We start from the raw sequence: 21986 nt of genomic DNA, 5'->3' as shown, positions 1-21986 counted from the left end.
CTTTCACGTTCTGGAGACGGCGTCTTTCGTTAAGCCTCATGAACCAACCTCTACTAGCTTCAGACTTTTATTCTGCAGCTTTCTCACCTCAGCCTTCATAGCACCGAAGACAGGTTAGGGCCTTGCTCTGGATTAGGCCTAGCTTAAGGGAATTCGTGGCTGGTTTGATCTTACCTAGATCATAAAAATCTTCTCCCTTTCAGCAGTAAGGCTGTTTAGCTTTCTTATCATTCATGTATCCATTGAAGTAGTACTTTTAATTAAAAAATTCTCCTTTGCATTCACAACTCGACTGTAGCTGTTTGTTGGGAAAGGACAGTATCTCAAGTCTCAGCGTGCCTTCCTCACTAAGCTTGATCATGTCTAGCTTTTGATTTAAAGCGAGAGACATGCAACCCTTCCTCTCACTTGACCACTTCGAGGCCACTGTAGGGTTATTCACTGGCCTCATTAATTTCACTAATACCGTGTCTCATGGAATGAGGCCTGAGCAGAAAGGAAGAGAGCTGGAGGAATGGTCAGTCAGTGGAATAGTCAGAATACACAACAGTTCACCATCTTTTTTCCCCATAAAATGCATTTTTTATTGTTTCTGTTGAAGTATAGTTGACACACAACGTTAGTGTGAGGTGTACAAGATAGTGATGTGACAACTCTGTACACTATGCTGGGCTCACAAGGGTAGCTGCCATCTGTCACCATATAATGCTGTTACCGTTGACTATATTCCCAACGCTGTAATTTTTATCCCATCCCCTCCTATCAGTTCTCTGTATTCATGGGTTTTGTTCCTGCTTTTTGTTTGCTTTGTTTAGATTCCACATATAAATGAAACATATGGCACTTGTCTTTCTGTGTCTGGCTTATTTCACTTAGCATAATACCCTCTAGATCCATCCATGTTGTCCAAAATGGCAAAATCTTGTTTTTTTAGGACTAATACTCCATTGTGTGTGTGTATGTGTTATATATGCAGTCATCTATCTAGTGATGGACACTTGGGTTACTTCCCTATCTTGGCCATTATATATAATGCTGCAGTAAACAGGAGTGCATATAGCTTTTCAAATTAATGTTTTTGTTTTGTTTTCCAAATATCCAGTAGTGGAATTACTGGATCATATGGTACTTCTAATTTTTTAAAATATGTATATATTTTAAAGTTTATTTATTTTTGACAGAGAGAGAAACAGAGCATGAGTGGGGAGGGGCAGAGAGAGGGAGACACAGGATTGGAAGCAGGCTCCAGGCTCCGAGCTGTCAGCACAGAGCCTGACGTGGGGCTGGAACCCACGAACCGCGAGATCATGACCTGAGTCAAAGTCAGACGCTCAATCGACTGAGCCACCCAGGCGCCCCTCTGTTTTTAATTTTTTAAGGACCCTCCATACTGTTTCCCATAGTGGCTGCACAGATTTACATTCCCACCAACAGTGCACAAAAGTTCTTTTTCCTCTGCATCCCTGCCAACACTTGTTAATTTCTGCTCTTTTTGATACCTAGCCCTTCTGATAGGTATAAGGTAATATCTGTGGTTTTGATTTGTAGCTCCCTGAGGATTGGTGATGTTGAGCATCTCTTCATGTATGGTTGGTCAAATATAGGTCTTTGGAAAACTGTCCATTTTTAATCAGATTATTGGTATTAAGTTCCTTATGTATTTTGGATATCAACCCCCTATTGGATACATCATTTGCAAACATTTTTTTCCCATTCAGTAGGTTGCCTTTTCATCTTGTTGACAGTTTCCTTCATTCGTTATGCAAAAAACTTTGTGGAGTTTGGAGTAGCCTCAATAGTTTATTTTTGCTTTTGCTTCCCTTGCCTTAGAAGACATAGCTAGGAAAATGTTGCTGTGCCTGATGTCAGTTCACCATCTTTTGTGGTCACAAAACAATTATGACAGTAACATCAAAGATCACTGATCACAGATTACCATAACAAAATGAAAAGGTTTAAAATATTGCAAGAATTATCAAAAGAGACACACAGAGACATGGAGTGAGCAAATGCTGTTGGAAAAAGGACACTGGTAGATTTACTCACCATGGGCTGCCACAAACTTGGGAGAAAAAAAAAATGCAATTATCTGTGAAGCGCCATAAAACAAAGTATGCCTGTACTTAAAGGTTGGCAACTTCCAAAAAATTTTGAAATTTCTATATGTTGGCCAAACCTAATGCCTGTACACCAATTTCAGCCCATGGATAATCAGTCTGTGACCTCTGCTAAAGAATAACAATTTAATTATAACGGCTACCACTTTTTGAACAGAGAGCTTTAGTAACTTGCCCCGCGTTTCATAGCTAGTAATAGGGGAGCCAGGACTTCATCCAAAACCTGTGCTCTTAAGCACTACTCTCTTCTACCTACCATATATATTCATGTATATAACCTAAGGCAGGAGTCTAATCTTTTTTCTGTAAAGGGCCAGATTATAAATATTTTCAGCTTTGCAGGCTGTGAAGTCTCTGTCACAACTACTCAAACTGCCGTTGTACTTCAAACTCGGCCACTGACAATGTGTAAATGAATGAGCATGGCTGTGTTCCAATAAAATTTTATTTACAAATACAGATGGTAGGCCAGATTTGCCCATGGACAATAGTTTACTAACACATGCTTTAAGGGAAGAAATGTTCTATCTACATTTTACAGTCCTAAAAAGCAAAGGTTGCGAAGGGAGGACTGGTCTGAGGCCACATTCTGTGTCAGTCGTGACCCAAGCAACACTTTATGGATGCTACCAGATATTCTATACTTACTTGAAAGAAGTAAGTCTGAAGTTTTCTAAAAATATTCCACAGTGTACAGTCATCTCTCTTCCCCTGTATAGCTCAAGATTACTGACTGTAACACGAGTGTGAAAGAACATTTCTATCACCTCTGGTTAAGTGTTCCAGCAGTAACCCAGGTAGCTAATGACAGACAATTCTACAAAGAACTCTGTGAAACAGCAGCCCCCAGAGGCAAAATCCAATGCCAGCTCCCCAGACATACACCACAGTACCTCCCCCAAACCCAGGTGCCCCTGAAATAGGAGGCAGTTGCTGGAGGCAAAATGACCATTCATCTTCAAACTCTCAGGATGTGCCAAGGGTATAGAACCACCAGGTAAGAGAACCAGGTGAACGTTTGTTTCCTGATACCAGAGTCAACCGATGTCAGCAGGAGCATTATTGATTTGAGTGTCGAGTATCAAAAGGCCCAACAGGCCATGATTACAGAAAATGACGAACATGGGCCCGCTGCCAGGAAGGTCCAGGACCCTGGCCAGCTGCCAGCCATAAAGCTCCATTAGCACAGGTTAGGGAAGCCTCAATTCAAGGACTTCCAAGGCCATTACTTAGCTGAGGTGGGCAGCTGCCTCTTGTCCAGACCACAGTGAAAGCGAGCAGAGCTGATGTATGATGGCAGAACAAACCTCAGGGTTTCAAGACATGTGATCAAGGGTAATTAAGGCAGCTCTCTCCTCAGAGAGCTTAGGGGCGGAAGGAAATGAGTATGTCCTTGGTCTGTACTACAGGCTGATGACTTTTTTGCATCACACGGTACAATATTCACATCTCCACTTTACAAATGACCACACTGAGGCCCTGTGATGGTTAATTTTATGTGTCAACCTGGCAAGACACGGTACCCAGTTGTTTGGTCAAACACCCATCAAGATGTCACTGTGAAGGAATTTTTAGATGTGATTAAAATTTAACTCAGTAGACTTTGAGTAAAGCAGATTACCCTCCCTAACACGGGTGGGCCTCAAAACTGCAACATCAACTCTTTCCTGGATCTCCAGCCTACAACCTGCCCTGCAGACTTCAGACTTACTAGCCCTCCACAATCATATGAACCAACTTCCTAAAGTAAATCTGTATCTTATCTATATTCACATCCTAGGCAGACGCCTGTGGCTCAACATGGAGAAAAGCCTACTATTGAGCCCACGAGCCCAGACGTGGTTACCTTTTTGCGTGGCCGAAGCTTGTCCCGCCATTCCTTCAGGTTCTGATTATGGCTCTCATCTAGGGCCTTCAGCTTCTGGGTTTCATGTTCTACCAGGAGGTGACACTTTTCATTCTGGAACAAATTCCAGGCAGAACAGGTAAGAAAACTTAGAAGGCAGAGGTGCAGAAGGCTGAAACATACCTCATGCTGTAGCCAGTGACGGCACCAGAATTATTATTATTTCTTCTCTTTGGTTGTAATTTATAGGAAACTCTATGCATATAAATACATACCAAGAGATGCTCGGAGGAACATTTCAGAATATTCATGTTAATAGTTCTTATTGTGTAGTGGGATCTGCAGTAATTTGCACTTTACTTCTTTGTGCTATTTTGCATTGTTTGAATTTTTCAACATGAACATATATGTCATTTTAACAAAACAGTAAAACTATTAATAATAAATAAAAATGTGTCCTAATCCCACCACTAGAGGCAGCCACTGCAAAAATGTGATTTTCTGGCAGCCTCTGTCCTAAATGTTGTTTAGCTCACCCTCTATATACAATTCTGAAACCTGCTTTCCCACCACCCTTAACATTATAATGTAAACATTAATTAACTTCTAAAGAATTAACATTTTTCATTGTTTTTAATGAAAATTTTAATGCCTACAGAGTATCCCACAGCATAGATTCATCAAATCTACTTAAATATTCCTCCATTTTTGGTCACTTAGGTTTCTTTTAATTTTCACTATGTTAAATAGCATTGTATTAACCATTTGTGCTATGGACTGAATTGTGTCCCCCCAAGGTTCATATGTTGAAGCCCTAACCCCCAATGTGGTGGTATTTGGAGGTGGGACCTTTAGGAGATAATTACATTTATTTCTTTTTTAATGTTTATTCATTTTTGAGAGAGAGCATGAATGGGGCAGAAAGGGAAGGGGACAGAGGATCTGAAGAGGGCTCTGCGCGAGCCAGAACCCAACCACAACGACAACCTGATTTTAGATTTCCAGGTTCCAAAATTATGAGAAACGAAACTGTTGTTTAAGCTGCCAGACTGGTATTTTGTTATGGCAGTCAGAGCTCAGATAATCTGTATGTATAAATATTTATATAAATTATATATGTAATTTTCTGTATTATGTATCATTTCCTCAGGAGAGATTTGTGTAAAGATGAGGACATGGACCTGACAGAGACACTCCCAACTTTATTATTCTCTGAGGTAAGTCATCTGCCTCACAAAATTTACCTGGAATTTCTCGCAAGGCAAAAGTGATAAGTCCCTGTTGATCCTCACAGAGAATCAATCTTGTGGTTTATAAGGCATTTATAAAGCAAGAGGAAAGGGTCTCCCTCCAGATACCTCAATCGTTTGGGGTTGGAAGAGTGGGACACCTTGGGGGGATTTTCATTTTGGATTTCAACTCAAGGCTCCCGAGAGTTTAGAAATCTGTTTAGTTAGAAATAATACTACAGCACGGAATACCTTTGACCTGCCAGAAGCTGGGCTCCTGGCACTTTCTGTGGGTTCTCTCAGTTAATCCTCCCAGTCACCCCGTGAGCAGATGCAGAAGCTGAGGGAGTTGGCTAAAATTTACAGTGACAAATGACAGAGTCCCTACCTGACAGGCTCCAATGCCTGTCACGTTTCCTCCACGCCTCCTTGCGTCTCCAGAAATTGCCAAATGGGTGCAAAAGCCTGAGCAATTTCCTGAAGTCACAGGGGTTTGAGTCTGCCCATCCCTCAGGCATGACAATGCCTTGCTCGGCTGCAAGGAGGCTCCAAGTACCAGCTCCTGGGGTGGCGCCCTTCAGGCAGGGACAAGCTCAGGAGTCAGGAAACTGGAAGAGGCCAGGATCTCCCGAGGGAAGGGGGTCACCAAGAGGCTGGCAACACCTAAGACAGCCTTCCCTGATCTCAGTGGGAAAGCTTTGTGCTTCTCACCGTTAAGGATGATATCAGCTGTAGGTTTTATCAAGTTAGGGAAGTTCCTCTCTACTCCTGTTTTTACTGAGAGTGTTGTTGTGAATGAGTGCTGGGTTTTGTCAAATGCTTTTTCTGCGTCTGTTGCTGTGATCATGTGATTTTTCTTTAGCCTGTTATGTTGCGGATTGCACTGATTTTTGAATGTTGAGCCAGCCTGGGATAAAGCCTACTTGGTCATGGTGTATAATTCTTTCTATACATTGTTGAAGTCGATTTGCTAATAATATCTCGTTGAGGCATTGTTTGCCATCTTCCTTACTTGTAATGTCCGGTTTTGGTATTGGAGTAACTTGGACACCTTGTCCCAAGACACAGTGATGAACCAGAAGCCCAGCACAGGCTGCTGCCAGGCCCCAGGCGCGGCACTTTCAGCTCAGTCCTACCAAACAGGAATGCTCACCCCCACCCCATCCCCATTTTACGGATGCAGGAACTATGGCTTGGAAGACGATGGATCTGGCCAGCATGACACGGCAGGATTGAACCGTTTTAGCCCGGGCTTGTCTGACGAGAGTCCTTCCCTACCGTAGAGTCTGTGGTCCCAGGAAGAGAGGCGATGCGAGAAGGGGGGCGGGGAGGCCTGTACCTGCAGCTGCTGCAGCTCGCTCATGTTGCTGTCACACTGTGCCACCATGTCCCGCATCTGGTTCTCATGTTTTTGCTGCTGCTGTAGCCGCTCCGACTTCTGCCTTTTCTCCTCTTGCTGGGAGAACTGGAACAGAGGGAGGGTGGGTGCCTCAGAGGGTCACAGGCCTGGCTGGTGGCAGGGGGGTGGGGGGGGCCCCTACCCCCACCCCATTCCAGAAAGCCCTGTCAGAGGGGCTGGTTTGTGCACAGCCCTAGTGCCCTACACCATTCAGGCCATGCTCTCTTCCTGAGCGGAGACCCAGGCTGGTGGGGACACAACGTTGTGCTGTGCCACGTGCTAAGACAATGTGCGTTACCACACAGGAATCACGGGAGCCCAGGGCCACCAGCGCCATGTCCCCAAGACGAATGGGTGACATGCAAGTGGGGTCTTGGTGGATGAGAAGAAGGGGTTTACCAGCAGAGGAAGCCGCAGGATCGAAGCACCACAGTGTGAAAGGGAACCGTGCATGAGAAAGCAACACCAAGCCTCCCCCTCTGTCTGCCGGAGGGACGTTCGCCGTGGGGCTTGTGAGGCTTCCAGGCTGTGACCGACACCCCCCTTCCAAGACCCCGTACTGCAGCCTGTATTTCGGCCCCACCAAACTGGCATCTGTCCCCACTGCGGTACACGCACAGAGCCCCCACCTGCTTGATCTTCTCGCGCTGCTCAGAGGCGCTGCCTGCGCCATTGATGTGGAGGCTCTTCTTGTACATGGCCATGCGCGTCTTGCCCTCACTCCTCTGAATCTTGGGCAGCCGTGCTTTCTCCTGCTGCTGCCGCACCTTCAGCTGCTCCACCATGCGCTGGTTGTAGCGTTGCATCTGCTCCCGCTCCTGGGGGCACAGCCAGCCGGGGCTGAGGTCAGGTGTGCTCTGGGCCGGGGGTGTGATCAGAGGCCAAAGGCTGCCACCCTCCGCTCGGGAGCCCAGGACACACGTGGCCCTGAATGCTCAGCAGAGCAAGTCTGGCATCATTTTACCTCTACTGTTAATTTTTTAAGTGAGAACAGAAAATGTTGCTTTTTGTTAGTAACGCTTTGGATTTTTACCTTCTAAATGCCTTTGCATCTAATCAATGGTTGGCATGTCATTAAAGCTAATACCTCAAAGCAAGACGTACACTACTGATGGCAGATGTCAATTCATACTTTTTTTTTTTTTTTTATTTTTTTTTTTTCAACGTTTTTTTTTTATTTATTTTTGGGACAGAGAGAGACAGAGCATGAACGGGGGAGGGGCAGAGAGAGAGGGAGACACAGAATCGGAAACAGGCTCCAGGCTCCGAGCCATCAGCCCAGAGCCCGACGCGGGGCTCGAACTCACGGACCGCGAGATCGTGACCTGGCTGAAGTCGGACGCTTAACCGACTGCGCCACCCAGGCGCCCCCAATTCATACTTTTAAAAGTCATGATAAATTTGAGTTTTTCCTTCACCTAACACCTATTTGTATTTCAAAACTTGGCATGGGTATCACCTCCTCCAGGGAGCCTCCCCTGACTTCCAAGCCAGGCTGAGCACCCTTATTCAGAGCCGCCACAGCCCAAAGCTGTTTGTCCATCATTGCATTTAGATTAGGAATTGTAATTATCCACTAATTGTGCTTCCAGATCTCAGTTTGTCCCTGCTCCCACTAAGGGGACCAAATCAAGACAATTACATAGAAGTAAGAGTGCTCTGGCCACACAGAGCAGGGGCCCTTGCCTGGTCTGAGGGAGGTAAGGAAGGCTTCCTGGCAGAGGTGGTGTTTAAGTTGAGACTTAAAAGTATTCCAAGGGAATGCATGCGAAAGAGAGAGATTAGGGGGAAATGGAAAGGTCACGGAGAAGAGGAAAAAAGTGAAAGGCACACACTAAGGTGTCTAAGTCAGTGAGGGAGCTGCCATCTGCTTCCCTGCAGGGCTTCCCCCATTCCTGGCCCTTTCATCGGAGGAAGGACATCTCACAGAATCTCCCAGGGCCTTATCATGACCAACGCCTGCCTCCTCTTGGGAGCACAGATGGTACTCAAGTGGTGCCCCACTTGGCCCTCCCAGAGCTTCTGGTGGCAGCCCCATGCCCCGCCCAAGTTGGGACCTCACCTTCTCGTGCTTGCGCACCAGCTCATGCCTCTGGAGGAAGTACTGGTCTTTGAGCTGCTGCTTCACCAGCTGGTGCCTCTCCTGTAGGTGATGCTCCTCCATTTCCCACAGGGCTGCCTCCCGGTCTGTGGACGACATGAGGCCTGGTGAGATGCTAATGGCTAGAGTGCCACTGAGCGCTGCCCTGCCCTCTCCTGCATCAGCTGTTAGCTCCCAGGAGCCTGGTACACCGAGAAGCGAATGGAGCCAGGAACCAGAGGAACCAGAGAAACCAGAGACTGAGACTAGAACCCAGCTCTTTCACTGGGGTTTGGGACGGGTAACAAATCCTCTCCAGGCCTCCACTTCCACCTCTACCAAACGTGTGCAACCATTCCGTGGAGGCAGAAATGGTCTTGGGAGACCATTATGTTCAGCTCACAGTGCACTGCTGCCTTCCTAATGGGCCAGTGGGAAGGGCTCACGAAACCCCATGAAGAAGACAGGAACAGCCTCCTGTCACTATTTACTCCTTTGAAGAATGGACGAGACCCTCCTTGGCCACTGTACATCCCTTATGTATACATTATTATTAAGACACAGCATCTGGCATTTTATCACTGGAAGTCTATTAATTGACCTTCTGCTCAGCCACAGGCACGGAGCTGGCGTCAGATGAAGACTTCATGCCCTGTAAGACACGGAGCGGGTGGTGCTCAACCCACATGAATGTTCATTTCATTTCATTGCGTTCCTGATCTATGAAAACTGGTAACTACCCACACAGTACATCAGAACAGTGATTTGGCTTCCTATCAAAGTCGGAAGCGCTGTCCCACAAGGAGGGTGGTTCCTACTGGCATCATGGGACCAAAAAAGAAAATGAGGGCTTTCCTGAAACCGCGGTGGCTCTTCAGAATGTCAGAACATCAAGGACCCCGTTTTGCTGCCCCACACCAAGTACTGAGGGGTTTACAAGGCTTGCCTGCACCGGCCATCACAGCCCTGGCCGCAGCACCTGCTGTGTAAGTAAGCCAGAGACGGCACCTGTACACCGGCCCTATGTTGTTTACATCTTTACCGCAGGCTGGACTGTCGACTCTCAGAAGCCCACGGGTGCCAAACTCTGAACTTCTCCCATCCAACTGTTTCAAGTGTAGCTCAAACAGCAGAATTTTGGCCATTCAGAGCCCACCTGCTTGGCACGCCACACAAAACTGCACCCAACATCCGCTAGGCATAGAGAAGATAAACCTAAGGGGCTAAAGAAAGACCCTAAGCCCTGCTGCCCTTCAGAACTCTACCCCAGAACCTCCCCTGCTAGTGACCCCATCCAGATACAGAAGCCCTCTCTCTGTACCCTAGAGTTCCTCTGCCCTCCTCCCTCCGGGAGTGGCCCGCACTAGTGTCTCTGGAAGGTCTTGGGCTCGAAGGACTTGCCAGCCCACAAACCCGTCAGAGCACCAGCACACCAGAGCAGTCAGGAACTCGGCTTCAAGAGGAGATCCACGTTCAAGGCTCATTCTACCACGCATTAGCCGAGCAACCCCGGCCCAAGCACAGTGGCTCCGCAAGCCTTTGTTTCCTCGTCTACAAAGACGACTTGTCAGGTTAAGGTGAAGAGGCAAGGAGAGAGAGCCATGAAAACTGGCACACAGCCTGGCACAGCCGTCACTCCACATGTGATGGACGTCATAAGGGGCACGATACTTTCCCCACCACCCTGTAGTTTCTACCCACTCTACGTGGCTTGCTGGCTTTCTTCCTTCCTCAACCTCAGGAAAGAGGTCAAATAATGTCGGCTCTATGCCTCAGTCCTGACTGCAGTGGAGGCTTTCCCCATGTGTCGCCCTGAAGGATGCTGTTCGGTTTTAGGATGGAGAAGAACCTAGCAGTTCCTAGCACAGCCCACTCTCTGGCAGCCACCTCGAAGGAGTTCCTGCTTCCTGGTGAGACACTCGCGCTCCTTGTCACAGATCTCCCGCCTGTTGTCCGCAGTGATCTTCTTCATCGCCAGTTCCAGGTCCTCCTTCTGCTTGGCCAGGAAGTCCCGGTCCTGGGCGGGAGAGAGGAGGACAGACCTTTAGCACCGGTTCCAGCACCTCAACGTCTACTTTTACTACAGAGGAGTCGTCGTGATCGGCAAAGAAAACATATGCAGGGGAAACCTGAGACTTAGAGACACGTCCACCAACTGTGGCATATGCGCTTCATATGGACCCTGATTCAAACAACAGATTAAAAAAAAACATTTATGAGACAAATGGAAATGTAACTAATGACTCAACTGCAAATGGGATGTCATGAAGCAGTTACCGATAAATATTTAAATTCTTAGGTGACTTTATAGTATTGTGGGTTCTTTTACAGATGCATACTAAGACACTGACAGGTGAAAGGATATGATACGTGGGATGTGATTCGAAATAACCCTGAAGGGTGGGGGAGTGAGTAGACATGAGCTCCTAATTACTGAGACCAGGTAACAGGTGACAGGTATGTGGGGGTTCCTAATATACCTATTTCTGCCTATGTTTTTAATTTTCCATAGTCAGATTTAAAAAATTAAAATTTAAAAATTTTAGGGAACACGTAAGCAGAAACTAGAAATCCCCACTAATCCTATCACCCAGGAGCAGCAGCTGGTTTTGGTGTATCTATACAAACATGTTTGCATCTGTATTTCACAAATTATTTAAAAGGACTTAGAGATTTGTACACCCATGTTCATAACAGCATTATTCACAACAGCCACGGGATGGAAACACTCAAGTGCCTACAGACAGAGGAGTGGATAAACAAAATGTGGCATATATGCACAATGGAATCTTACTCCGCCCTGAAAATTCCCACATATGCCACAACATGGATGAATCTCAAAGACATGTCAAGTAAATCAGACACAAAAGGACAAATACCATATGATCCCACTTACAGGAAGTCAGATTTGTGGAGGCAGAGAGTAGAATAGTGGTTGCCAGGGACTGGGGGAAGGGCATGGGGTGTTATTATCTAATGGGTAGAGTTTCAGTTTTGCAAGATAAACTGTTCTGGACACGGACAGTGGTGATGGTTTGCACAACAGTGTGAATGTACCTAATACTACTGAACTGTATGCTTAAAAACGGTTAAGGCGCTAAATTCGTTACGCCTTATCTTAGTATAATTTTTAAAAATTAAAAATACCTTTAGTGATAATGTAATCTTCTATCAAATGAGTTTTGATGGCTGAAAACATTTCATGGCACAGGTAGGTATACCCTAACCTTATTCACCCAATACCTAATCATTTGTTTCCAAGTTGTCTCTATTTTTTTTTTTTATGTTTATGTATTTATTTGCAGAGAGAGAGAGAGAGAGAGAGAGAGGAAGAGGCAGAGAAGAGAGTGAGAGAGGAATCCCAATTAGGCTCTGTGCTGGCCACACAGACCCTGATGTGGTGCTCAAACTCATGAATTGTGAGATCGTGACCTGAGCCAAAATCAAGAGTTGGATGCTTAACTGACAGAGCCCCCCCGGGTGCCCCAAGTTGTCTCTATTTTAGATGGGAGTATGTCTTCATACTCTGGTAGCTAAATATTTGTGAACTTCTGTGATGATTAATCCTTAGGATTAGTCTCTAGAAGCAAAAAAACCCAGGCCAATAATGTGTACATTTTTGAGGCTCTTGATGCCCTTGCGAGAATGGCCCCCTTAAAGGTCCAATATGCTCTCCCTGTGTGGGGTCGGGGCCTATCTCCCCCACCCTCCCCAGCCCTGCATTTTTTTTTTCTGATCACAGCACCAAAGGACAGGTTGTAGGAAAGTATGATGGTGTCCTGGAGAGAACATGAAGTCTGGAGTCAGACTGAGTTTCAAGCCTTGCCCCATACCATTAACTCTACAAAGTCACCTCTCTAAGCCTTGCTTTCTTTCTCTGTAAAGGGAAAAACAAATAGCACCTACCCTGATAAGCCATGAATGCTAAACTGGGTAATATACAAAAGCATTTTAAGTGTAGACTCTAATTTTCTATACATTTGGGGGCAGAGGCAGCAAAATGTACAGACACCCCAGTGGGAGAAAAACAAGCACATGGTCCGACAAGGGCTAAGGAGAAGGCCAGTGAGGCTGGGGCTGGGAGGATCGAGTGGAGCGGGGAGAGGCTAGCAGGGGCCAGACAGACAGGGCCTTGTAAGCACATGAGGAGGCTGGTCTTATCTTATACACAAAATGGGAGCCCCTGAAGGTTTTCAGGACACAAGGCTATAGGGGGAGGGTGACATGATGAGATCTGGAGTTCATGTTGATTACACTGGCTGGTGGGAGAGAAAATTGCAGGAGAGCAAGAGAGGAAGCAGGGAGACTAGCTGGGAGGCTACTGCAGTAGTCCAGGCAAAAGATGACAATCGCTATGAAGTCACAGAGATATTGACAAAGTTAGCAGATCCAGAGACAGTTTGGAGCTTAAAAACAAAAAAACAAAATCCATGCTTCAGGAGGTGATAAAGGGTTGGAAGGAAAGGAACAGTCAGAAATAACAACGTTTCTGGCCTGACAGCAGGATGAAGGACAGTGCCCCCCCAGAATACAAGAACAGGACCAGGTCTGGGAGGTCGTGGGTTTGTCTTAAGATTCTAAAAGGTGCCAAGTGGGCAGGTGGATGTACTGGGTTATTCAAGGAGACATGGCCTACAAACAATCCTAAGACACGGATATAAAGGGCTGGGGTGTCCAGAGACAGGGAGCTCACTTCTACCTGGAGCTAGAGCAATCAAGGAAGTCTGCATGAGGGAGGTGCCAACAAAATAGGCTGGACTTGAGACAGAGGAGGAACCTGGTCATCACTCGGGTCCTCCAACCTGGGACTCGCTGACCGAGGGCAAGGACTCACGAGAAGCTGCTTCTTCTGTGCGTGCTCCTCCATTTTCTGCTTCATGCTCTCCTTCCGCTGCTGCCTCGGAAGCCTCTCCACCTCGTTCTTCACCTGTACCAGAAACAGAAGACAGCGGCTGGGTCAGCGTCCCTCCTCACACTTCCTAGAAAGAAAGACTACAACACCAGAACTCCTGGGCCAGGGAGGCCAAAGGCGAGGCGCAGCTTTCTAGACACTGGCCCCCCACCCCACTCTCCACCAAGCCCCTGACAGGTAGTCCTCTCTGGCCTACTCCTGTCTGCTGCTGGCTTGGGTTTCAGACTCCCCCAGAGCGAAGAGGTCCTGCTTTTGCTGCTTGACATCCTGCGGCCTTCTGAGAGCATCACCTCCCCTTCCTTGAGGGCAGACTTTGTCAACCTTTCTTCATACTGTGCCCCCAGAAACCTCTGTAGACATTTTCTTCCTAATCACCCACCCCCAAGAAATATTAATCCCACAAACTGTCAATCTGTTAAACCCTTATAATGATCTAAGATATTTCTCACCCCTCAAGGGTGACATCTCCGTTCCTGAAGTTCAGGTGGTGCTGATTACCGCCCCCCCCCCCCCCCCCCCCCCCCCCCGCCACCTCCATCTGGCTCTAGGCCAGGCACACATATGATGCAGGCTGTCGGTCAACATGTTCCATGCCCTGGCCTCAGGGATTGGTTCAGACACCTTGCTGGGCCAGTGAGAGCTTTAGGATGTGTGCTGGAACTATTGAGGAAAGCAGATCTCTGTCCTCCGGGGTTGCTAAACTAGGATGTAGGCCATGGTGGGCCACCCTGGAAGGGCCCGCCAGAGACAAAGATGGATGCAGGGAAGCAATGCCAAAACATGAAAAAGAAGGGTTCCTGGTGATACTTCTGCCCTCCCGATCAGGGCCAGTAAGTGTTCTCAAGCCAGCTGGAAATGGGTTTCTTTTTTTTTGTTTTGTTTTGTTTTTGGTAAGTAATCTCTACACCAAATGTGGGGTTCTATCTCACAACCCTGAGATCAAGAGCTGCACACTCTACTGAATGAGCCAGCCAGGTGCCCCCAGTTTCTGTCTTTTATAACAGAAGAGGGAGAAGAGATTCATGACATTTCTCTCCAAGGCACCCAGAGTTCCTCAGACAGTTCTGAGGAACCCACACCTCTACAGGTGCCTGAAACACCACTCCAAACTCACTGATGGAAGGCTCTTAGGAGCAGCTGGTGGAAAAATACTGTCCTGATCAAAAGAACATTCCAGGGGAGTTCTTCTGGCATGGTCAGCGTAAGCCAAAACAGCCTCCCTGTCCTGCCGATCACAATGAAAAACCCTGGATAAAATACAAAAAACAACTACCTGAGGACTCTGGAAAGTAAACAAAAGCAGATGACTATCAGAAGAGTCAAAACTTGTAGGAGGGGCCAGCACAGGAGCGAGTTTCCTAGTTTTGTTTTTTTTTTTTTTTTTCTCCCCTTTTGCTGTCCTGGCTTTGCACCACTCTCAGACTTGCACAGCAGTGCAATGGGAAAGGTAACTAAGACTCTGTAAGAAACTTCATGTTTCTGGCCAGAGAACCAGGAAGAGGGGCCTGTGCGGGTCAGAGAGTGTGGGAAGAATCCCAGAGAGAAGACAGCAGGAGGGAAACCCTAATTCTGTGCGTGACCCCACGCATGTCTCAAGTTCACCCGTGCCGAGCAGGAGCAAGACAGACCCAAAGCAGTACAGCAGGGGCTTTGAAAACTCTACTACGATCAGAGCCACCACCCACAGAAGACAGGACAGAACCTGTGGTCTGAACCTAACAAGATCAACTGCCTGCTAAAACAAAAATGTCAACACTCTCCAGACTGTAACAGGACCCAGAGTCCACAGACTAGAACATTCAAAATGTCAATGATACGATCCAAAATTACTCTACGTACAAAGAATCAGGAAATGTGACCCATTTGCAAAGAAAAAAAAATCATCACATACCAATTCCAAGATGGCACAGACGCTGGAATTATCAGACAAAAACTATAAAGCAGCTATTATAACCACACTCTGTCAGGTAAAGGTAAACATATTTGAGATTAATGGAGAGGGAGAATGTTGCCACAGAGAAATACAAACTCTAAAACAGAGACAATTAGAAAGCTTAGGACCAAACAATACAGCATCTAACAGTAAACACAGAAAGCACTGGATGGACCCAGGGAGGAGTGGAGGCGGCAGAAGAGCCCGTGAATTTGAAGACTAATAAAAATTATGAAAACTAAGGGTTTAGGGACTTACAGGAAAATACCAAAGGTCTAATATTTGTGTTTTGGGGAGAAAGAGACTGGAATGGAAAATGCACAGCAGGGGCGCCTGGATGGCTCAGTTGGTTAAGCGTCTGACTCTTGGTTTTGGCTTAGGTCATGATCCCAGGGTCATGGGATCAAGCACCATGTTGGACTCCATACTGAGCATGGAGCCTACTTAGCATTCGCTCGCTCGCTCTCTCTCTCTCTCTCTCCACCCCCCCTCTGCCCCTCCCTCCTCCCTTGTGTTCTCTCTCTCCCTCTCAAAAATAAAATTTTTAATGAATATCAGAAATGGCCAAAAACTTCTGGATTCCATGGCAATTAACAGCTTCTTGAGGGTAGAGTCCCTATCTATTCTGCTCAGTACCCCCAGCACCTAGCACAGGGCCATACATGTAGACAGTCAATAAAACAGGTGCTGAATAGCTCTCATTTTGATAGGAGATCACTTGCCCAAAGCTCAATAGTTAGTGATCCAGAGCCACGACTCAGAACCAGACCTGACTCCCAAGACTGTGCTCCCTGCACTTGCCCTGGAGCTGGGGGGTATGCTTAGTGTCAGCACTGTACCCCAGAAGAGAGCCAGGACCAGGGTAAGGCCAGTGAGGCACTCACCGCGGGCATAAAAAGGAATACCAAAAATCTCAGTAATGAAGATAAAACTACATTAAAAAAAAAAAAATCAAAATTCAGGGGCTCCTGGGTGGCTCAGTTAGTTAAATATCTGACTTTGGCTCAGATCATGATCTCACGGTTCATGAGTTCAAGCCCTGCATCGGGCTATCTACTGTCAACGCAGAGCCGGCTTCGGATCGTCTCTCCCCTGCGTGCGCATGTGCTCTCACTCTCTCTCAAAAATAAAGATTTTTTAAAAAATAAATAAAAATTTAAAAATCAAAATTCACGCCACGAACATAATATCAAAATTGTAAATACAGACAGGATCCACCCTATACTTGTAGGACTCATTCTCACCGCCTTACCCTAAACCTGGCCCTGTTGAATCCTGACTTTAAATAGCCAACAGTCTGTTCATCATGACTTTTCTGGAATAATTTTGATGTTAAAACACTACGCTACAATATTATTTGTCTTGATTACCAAGGTTTTTGGCGCCCCCGCTTAAGTTTTGTGCTCCAGCTCCAGCCCAGCCCCTGCAGCTGCCTGAGGCCCCTTGGATACAAATGTCACCCCCACAGACTGCAGTCTGGGAGCTGGGCTCTGAAGCCTGCAGCACCACGGACCACCCTTAGAAGGGTGAAGTCTTTGTCTGAAGACTGGGAATGGCCCAGTAAGTATGTCCCAGGCTCCACAGAGGGAGGTGTGAGCTGTTATTTGGGACCCAGATGCCCTTCCCCAGGGCAGGCTAGGAGACTCACCTCCCTCCCCTTGTCTCGGGACCATCTACCTCTTTGTCACCTACCCCCCCCCCCCCCACCTGTTCAGCTGGGAGAGAAAAGAGAAGAGCCACATGGGTCCCAACTAGGGGACTGTTGTTTTGGGAGAAGAGAGGGCAGGGCACAGAAGACATATTGTGTTTGCCACCCGGCACCTGTTCCCCTGCTCTGGTGAAAGCATCTCAGATCCCCCTGGGCTGCCAGCCCTTCCTCCTCCCCTACTCTCTTTCAGCTGGGGTTGCTGAGCTGGGACTACATACAGGAAGCTGCCTGGGAGCCAAGTCAACACAGGAAAGGAGAGCCCAAATGACAGAGAAGTAGCTCCTCGTGACGCAGCTGGAGTACACGAATCCCGACACATGGACGTGAGCTTTTCAGACACATGAGCTCCCCAGAGTCTCCTCTCCTCTGTTGCTGAAGCGGGACTGAGCTGCGGTTTCGATCACTTGCGTCCTAGAGCCCCTGGCCTCCGCCCGGCACATATTCACCTCCTTCTTCATCAGTTTGAGCTGCTCCTGGAACTTGGCATAGTCCCGATCCTGCTCCAGGCGGATCCGCCTGGCCTCCTCCCGGCGGCGCACGGCATGGTCCTGCTCCATCTTCTCCACCTGCTGCTTCTGCTGGCGTTCCAGGTTCTCCAGCTCCGTGTCAAAGAACTTCTTCTTGGCCTGGAAGGAGCAGAAGGAGAAACTGAGCAAAGCCTCTTTATACCCGTGAGGAAGATGGGATGCAAGATGGGGAGAGCCCAGAGTTTATCTTCAGCCCGGGGCCCGAATCCCAGCTCTGCACCTCTCTGCTGTACGACCCGGGGCGAGTCACTTAACCGGAGTCTCTGCTGCCTCTGTACAAAAGGGAGGCCAGACCATCTGCCTTGCAGAGTTCTTGCGTGGTGCTCGGCAAAGGTCGGTCTCCCTCTAGAGGTCCTCCTCTGTGACTCAGAGGAGCTCTGTGACCTTCGTGAGATCCTGTGTTTATGAGTCAGTGGCCCAGGAGACCAAGAAACCAAAGGAACCGGGCTGTCTCCTGCCCCTAAAGAAAACATGGAGGCAAGAAGCCCTCCAGGGACCCATCTGTCCTCACACTCACGTTGATTTCTTGTTCAAAACGCTTATGCATCTGCTCCAGCTGCAGCTCATGCTTGCTGCTCAGCTGGGTCTGGTTCCGGTGTTCTTCTTTCTGGAGCAGCCGAAGCTCTCGGAGCTCCTGGCGCCTGAAGGGTTAAAGGATGCGGACATGTCAGTCAGAAAGTGGCCCGCCTCAGAGGGCGCATAATTCATAGCCAGAGACACTGAAGGCTGGAGTGTGGAACGGCATCACAGAAGTCTGGGGGCAGAGGCAGGACTAGAACTCAGGCTTAATTTGACATTTATTGACAGAACATTAATAATCTTAACATATAAAGAGTCCTTGCAAATCAATAAGAAAAACAGGAGCAGCCTACTTTTAAAAAGGCACACAAGGGGCGCCTGGGTGGCTCAATCGGTTGAACACCCAACTTTGGCTCAGGTCATGATCTCGTGGTTCGTGGGTTTGAGCCCTGTGTCAGGCTCTGTGCTGACAGCTCGGAGCCTGGAGCCTGCTTCGGATTCTGGTCTCCTCTCTCTCTCTCTCTCTCTCTCTCTCTCTCTCTCTGTCCCTCCCCCCGCCCTCCCCTCTCAAAAATGGATAGACATTTAAAAAAATGTTTTTTAATTTAAAAAGGGACACAAAACATAAGTAGACATGAACCAAAAAACAAAAACAAAAAAATTTAAATTTACCTAATATGGATATGAAATGCAAATTAAAAATTCTGTTTTCATTAAAAAGGCTAGACTATAGGGGAAGTTGATACTTTCACAACCTGCTCATAAGTATAAATTGGTACATTTCTGGCAGACAGTTTGGTAATAAGTTCACGCCTTTTAACATAGTATTTCCATTTCTAGATACTAATTCTAAAGAAATATTTATAGATGCACAGCACAACTGAATAAGGATATCCATAACAAAATTATTTAGAATAGCACAAAATTTGAAATGACTTAAATGTCCATTATCTATGTCTAATTAAATAAATTAAAATGTATGCATCTGGTATCCATATGATGTTAATTTTGTATACACATCCATAGAAAAAAATCAAGTTTTACAAAAAATATTAACACAGATAGGGGAACTGGTTGCTGGCAGAAAAGGGAGGGAGATTTTTCACAGTTTACCCCTCTCCTTTTTTGTTGTTTTTTTGAATTTTGAACCATGATATTACCTATTCAAAATATAATACAATAAAAACCTGACCTAAATCACATAATAGACCTTAATTTTATATCACATTGTTGGTGATGTGTACATGTGTTTATTCACAGAAAAAAATAATTGCAGGATAAACTTCAAAGCGTTAATTGTGTTTCTGGACAAATCCATTAAAGACTGGTATATATCATTTATGTTATCAGAAAAGAAAATGATGGGGCTCCTGAGTGGCTCAGTCAGTTAAGCTTCTGACTTCGGCTCAGGTCATGATCTCACAGTTCGTGGGTTCGAGCCCTGCGTCAGGCTCTGTGCTGACAGCTCAGAGCCTGGATACTGCTTTAGATTCTGTGTCTCCCTCTGTCTCTGCCCTCTCCCACTTGTGGTCTGTCTCTCTCTCAAAAATAAATAAACATTTAAAAAATAATAAAAGAAAAAAGAAAATGATGCAGAAGGAACTTGGACCTCCTGACTATGGATCAGGTGGCCCTGGTGGCCCCTCAGGAGGGACCTTGTTTGAATCGTAGCTCTGCTGACTTTCTGCTGGGCGCCTTCAGTCAGTCACTCAAACTCTAGGCCCCTGTTCTGTCATCTGTAAAATGTGCAGATAATGTCTACCGCAGATAATGCCAACATGGTAACTAAGAGGTAAAACGTGGTAAGTTTGTTACTAACAAACTAACTGGGAGCTGCTGGAGTGAGCATGAGAAAGAAGAGGCAAAACAGCCACATAAGGAAGCTTCCATCGGAGCCTCTGCTCTTGGGGCAGTGATAGGGTTGAGAGTGTTAATGAAGAAATAGAAATCCTGACTCCAGAGAAACTGACTCAGAGAACACCTGACCAAAGAGCAAAGGCATACAAAAGAAGGTGGGCAGCCAGGTTCTAACATTACCTCCCTGCCCCACCTGAGTTCTCACAAGGGAAGGCAGGACAAGAGACAGGCTGATTCTTAAGAAGGCGGGCATTGGCACTGGCAATCTTAGGGAAAAACAGGAAAAACTCTGACCTAGAAGCCTCAAACTGGGAGAGTGAATATCTGATCACATGGTTCAAAAGCCTGTGTGTGACCCAATCCTCTGGAAATCCTCGAATCCAGGTATTACAGGGACAAGAGGGGAGGGGAAGGAGGCGGGGACTGCCAGCCAGGAAACAATGAGAGCCTTCCGCACCCCTGCAGAGCAAGGCTGGGGGTGGGGGGGTGGTATTCGATATTCGGAACACTCAGCCCTCTGGACCATGACAGGCAAATAAGAAAAGCTTCTCAACCTCTGCGAAGTCTCACCTTTCAAACCTGAGCAGCACACAGCCGGCCAGGGCCAGAGGGCATCCATTCTAGATGGGGTATGGTGGATCTAGAATGTCAACCCAGAAGCCCAAACCGGAGATGATGGAAAGGAAACTCAGCCAGTGAGGTCTGACACTTAGGAGACAGGTTGCCTCCCAGGTGACTGTGAAAATGGAAGGTGGTGTCATCCTCCAAAAGCAACCATCCTCCCACCCCCTGCCTGAGCTTCCCCAGCCCACATGATGAGGACGACTGTGTGTGTGTGTGTGTGTGTGTGTGTGTGTGTGTGTACACGTGTATGTGTATTCATGCAGAAACACCACTAATGAAAAGGCAGCATTTCATCTCTGTGGTCCCTAGAGGGGGAAGTACCCCAGAGCATCCAAAACCGCTTCCATTTGGCTTTGGAATGCTTGTGCTTTTTATAAGTATCAATGTGTCTGACATTCTAGAAATGTTTTCCAAACTAATCATGAATTTGCCCTGCAAAGGCCTGGCCCCAAGGGAGCTCCAGGGGGAGCTAAGCCTCTCCCTGGCAGCCCCAGGAAGCTTCCAGTCCAGTGGAAGCCTGGTAGAATCTTCACGTGGGTCTAGTTAGAATCTCAGCTCTACCTTCGCACCTGAGTGAACCGGGGCAAGTACTTACCTGCCAAAAAACACTGTTTTGTCATTTACAAAATGGGGGGAATAGGGTCTCCCCGTGGAAGGCTGTTAGGGGGCCTGAGCACCTCCAAAGTGCAGAAATGGTTCACAGCAGACAGCTGTGCCTCACACTCTCCCCGCCTCACCAGTCTCAGTGCTGTTGCCTGCAAAATGCATGTTGAACTGACCACTTCTTCCCTCTTCTCGGTCACTGCCCCAGCCCAAGCCTACAACCCAACTGTCCTGGACGGGGTCTCCCTGTCACCCTAAGTCCACCTTGCCCCTCTACAGCCCACACTCAGACAGCAGCCAGAGCCATCTTTCAAAAGGGACAGGAGAGCCAGTTACTCTCCAGCTGTTCCATTCTGGCTGTGCCTGGGACAGAATCAACACTCCTCCACCCTGGCCCACAGGCCCACGTGACCTCTGCCCTCACATTCCACACTCCAGCCCTGTCATCTCAGCTCCCTAAATAAGCCCCAACAGTCACTGCTTGGGCCTTAGCCTCGCAGGCCCCTCTGTGCTCCCCCAGCCACTCCACTCAGGTTGTTTCCCACATACAGAGAAGCCTCCGCCAGCCCAGGGCTTACTGTCCTATCACCCACTACTTCCCTCACGGCATGTACCACTACTGGGGATTATCT

At 47.3% G+C, this 21986-nt stretch overlaps 1 protein-coding gene and 1 long non-coding RNA gene across 4 annotated transcripts in view; one reads left to right on the top strand and one right to left on the bottom strand.

Moving 5' to 3' along the window:
* The window catches only part of LOC125935004 (uncharacterized), a 59416-nt gene extending 52189 nt beyond the window's left edge, over positions 1 to 7227 (top strand). For 2 of the 3 annotated variants that reach the window (XR_007461593.1, XR_007461591.1), the window contains exons 3-4: positions 3898 to 4102; positions 5114 to 5532. This is a non-coding gene — a long non-coding RNA (uncharacterized LOC125935004). Of the gene's footprint in view, positions 1 to 3897; positions 4103 to 5113; positions 5533 to 6896 lie in introns of those variants that run through there. The other variant, XR_007461592.1, reaches the window with a different exon arrangement.
* STK10 (serine/threonine kinase 10) overlaps positions 1 to 21986 on the bottom strand; it is a 120775-nt gene that overhangs the window by 4813 nt on the left and 93976 nt on the right. Inside the window, 8 exon segments of the mRNA XM_049648697.1 lie at positions 3964 to 4077; positions 6532 to 6657; positions 7221 to 7409; positions 8654 to 8778; positions 10559 to 10688; positions 13506 to 13598; positions 17671 to 17850; positions 18269 to 18429. Of these exon segments, the coding sequence (XP_049504654.1) occupies positions 3964 to 4077; positions 6532 to 6657; positions 7221 to 7409; positions 8654 to 8778; positions 10559 to 10688; positions 13506 to 13598; positions 17671 to 17850; positions 18269 to 18429 (1118 nt within the window).

The sequence above is a fragment of the Panthera uncia genome (genome assembly GCF_023721935.1).
Source record: "Panthera uncia isolate 11264 chromosome A1 unlocalized genomic scaffold, Puncia_PCG_1.0 HiC_scaffold_17, whole genome shotgun sequence".
Taxonomy (NCBI): domain Eukaryota; kingdom Metazoa; phylum Chordata; class Mammalia; order Carnivora; family Felidae; genus Panthera; species Panthera uncia.
The sequence above is the reverse complement of the archived record's forward strand: the minus strand, read 5'-3'. Positions and strand labels throughout refer to the sequence as shown.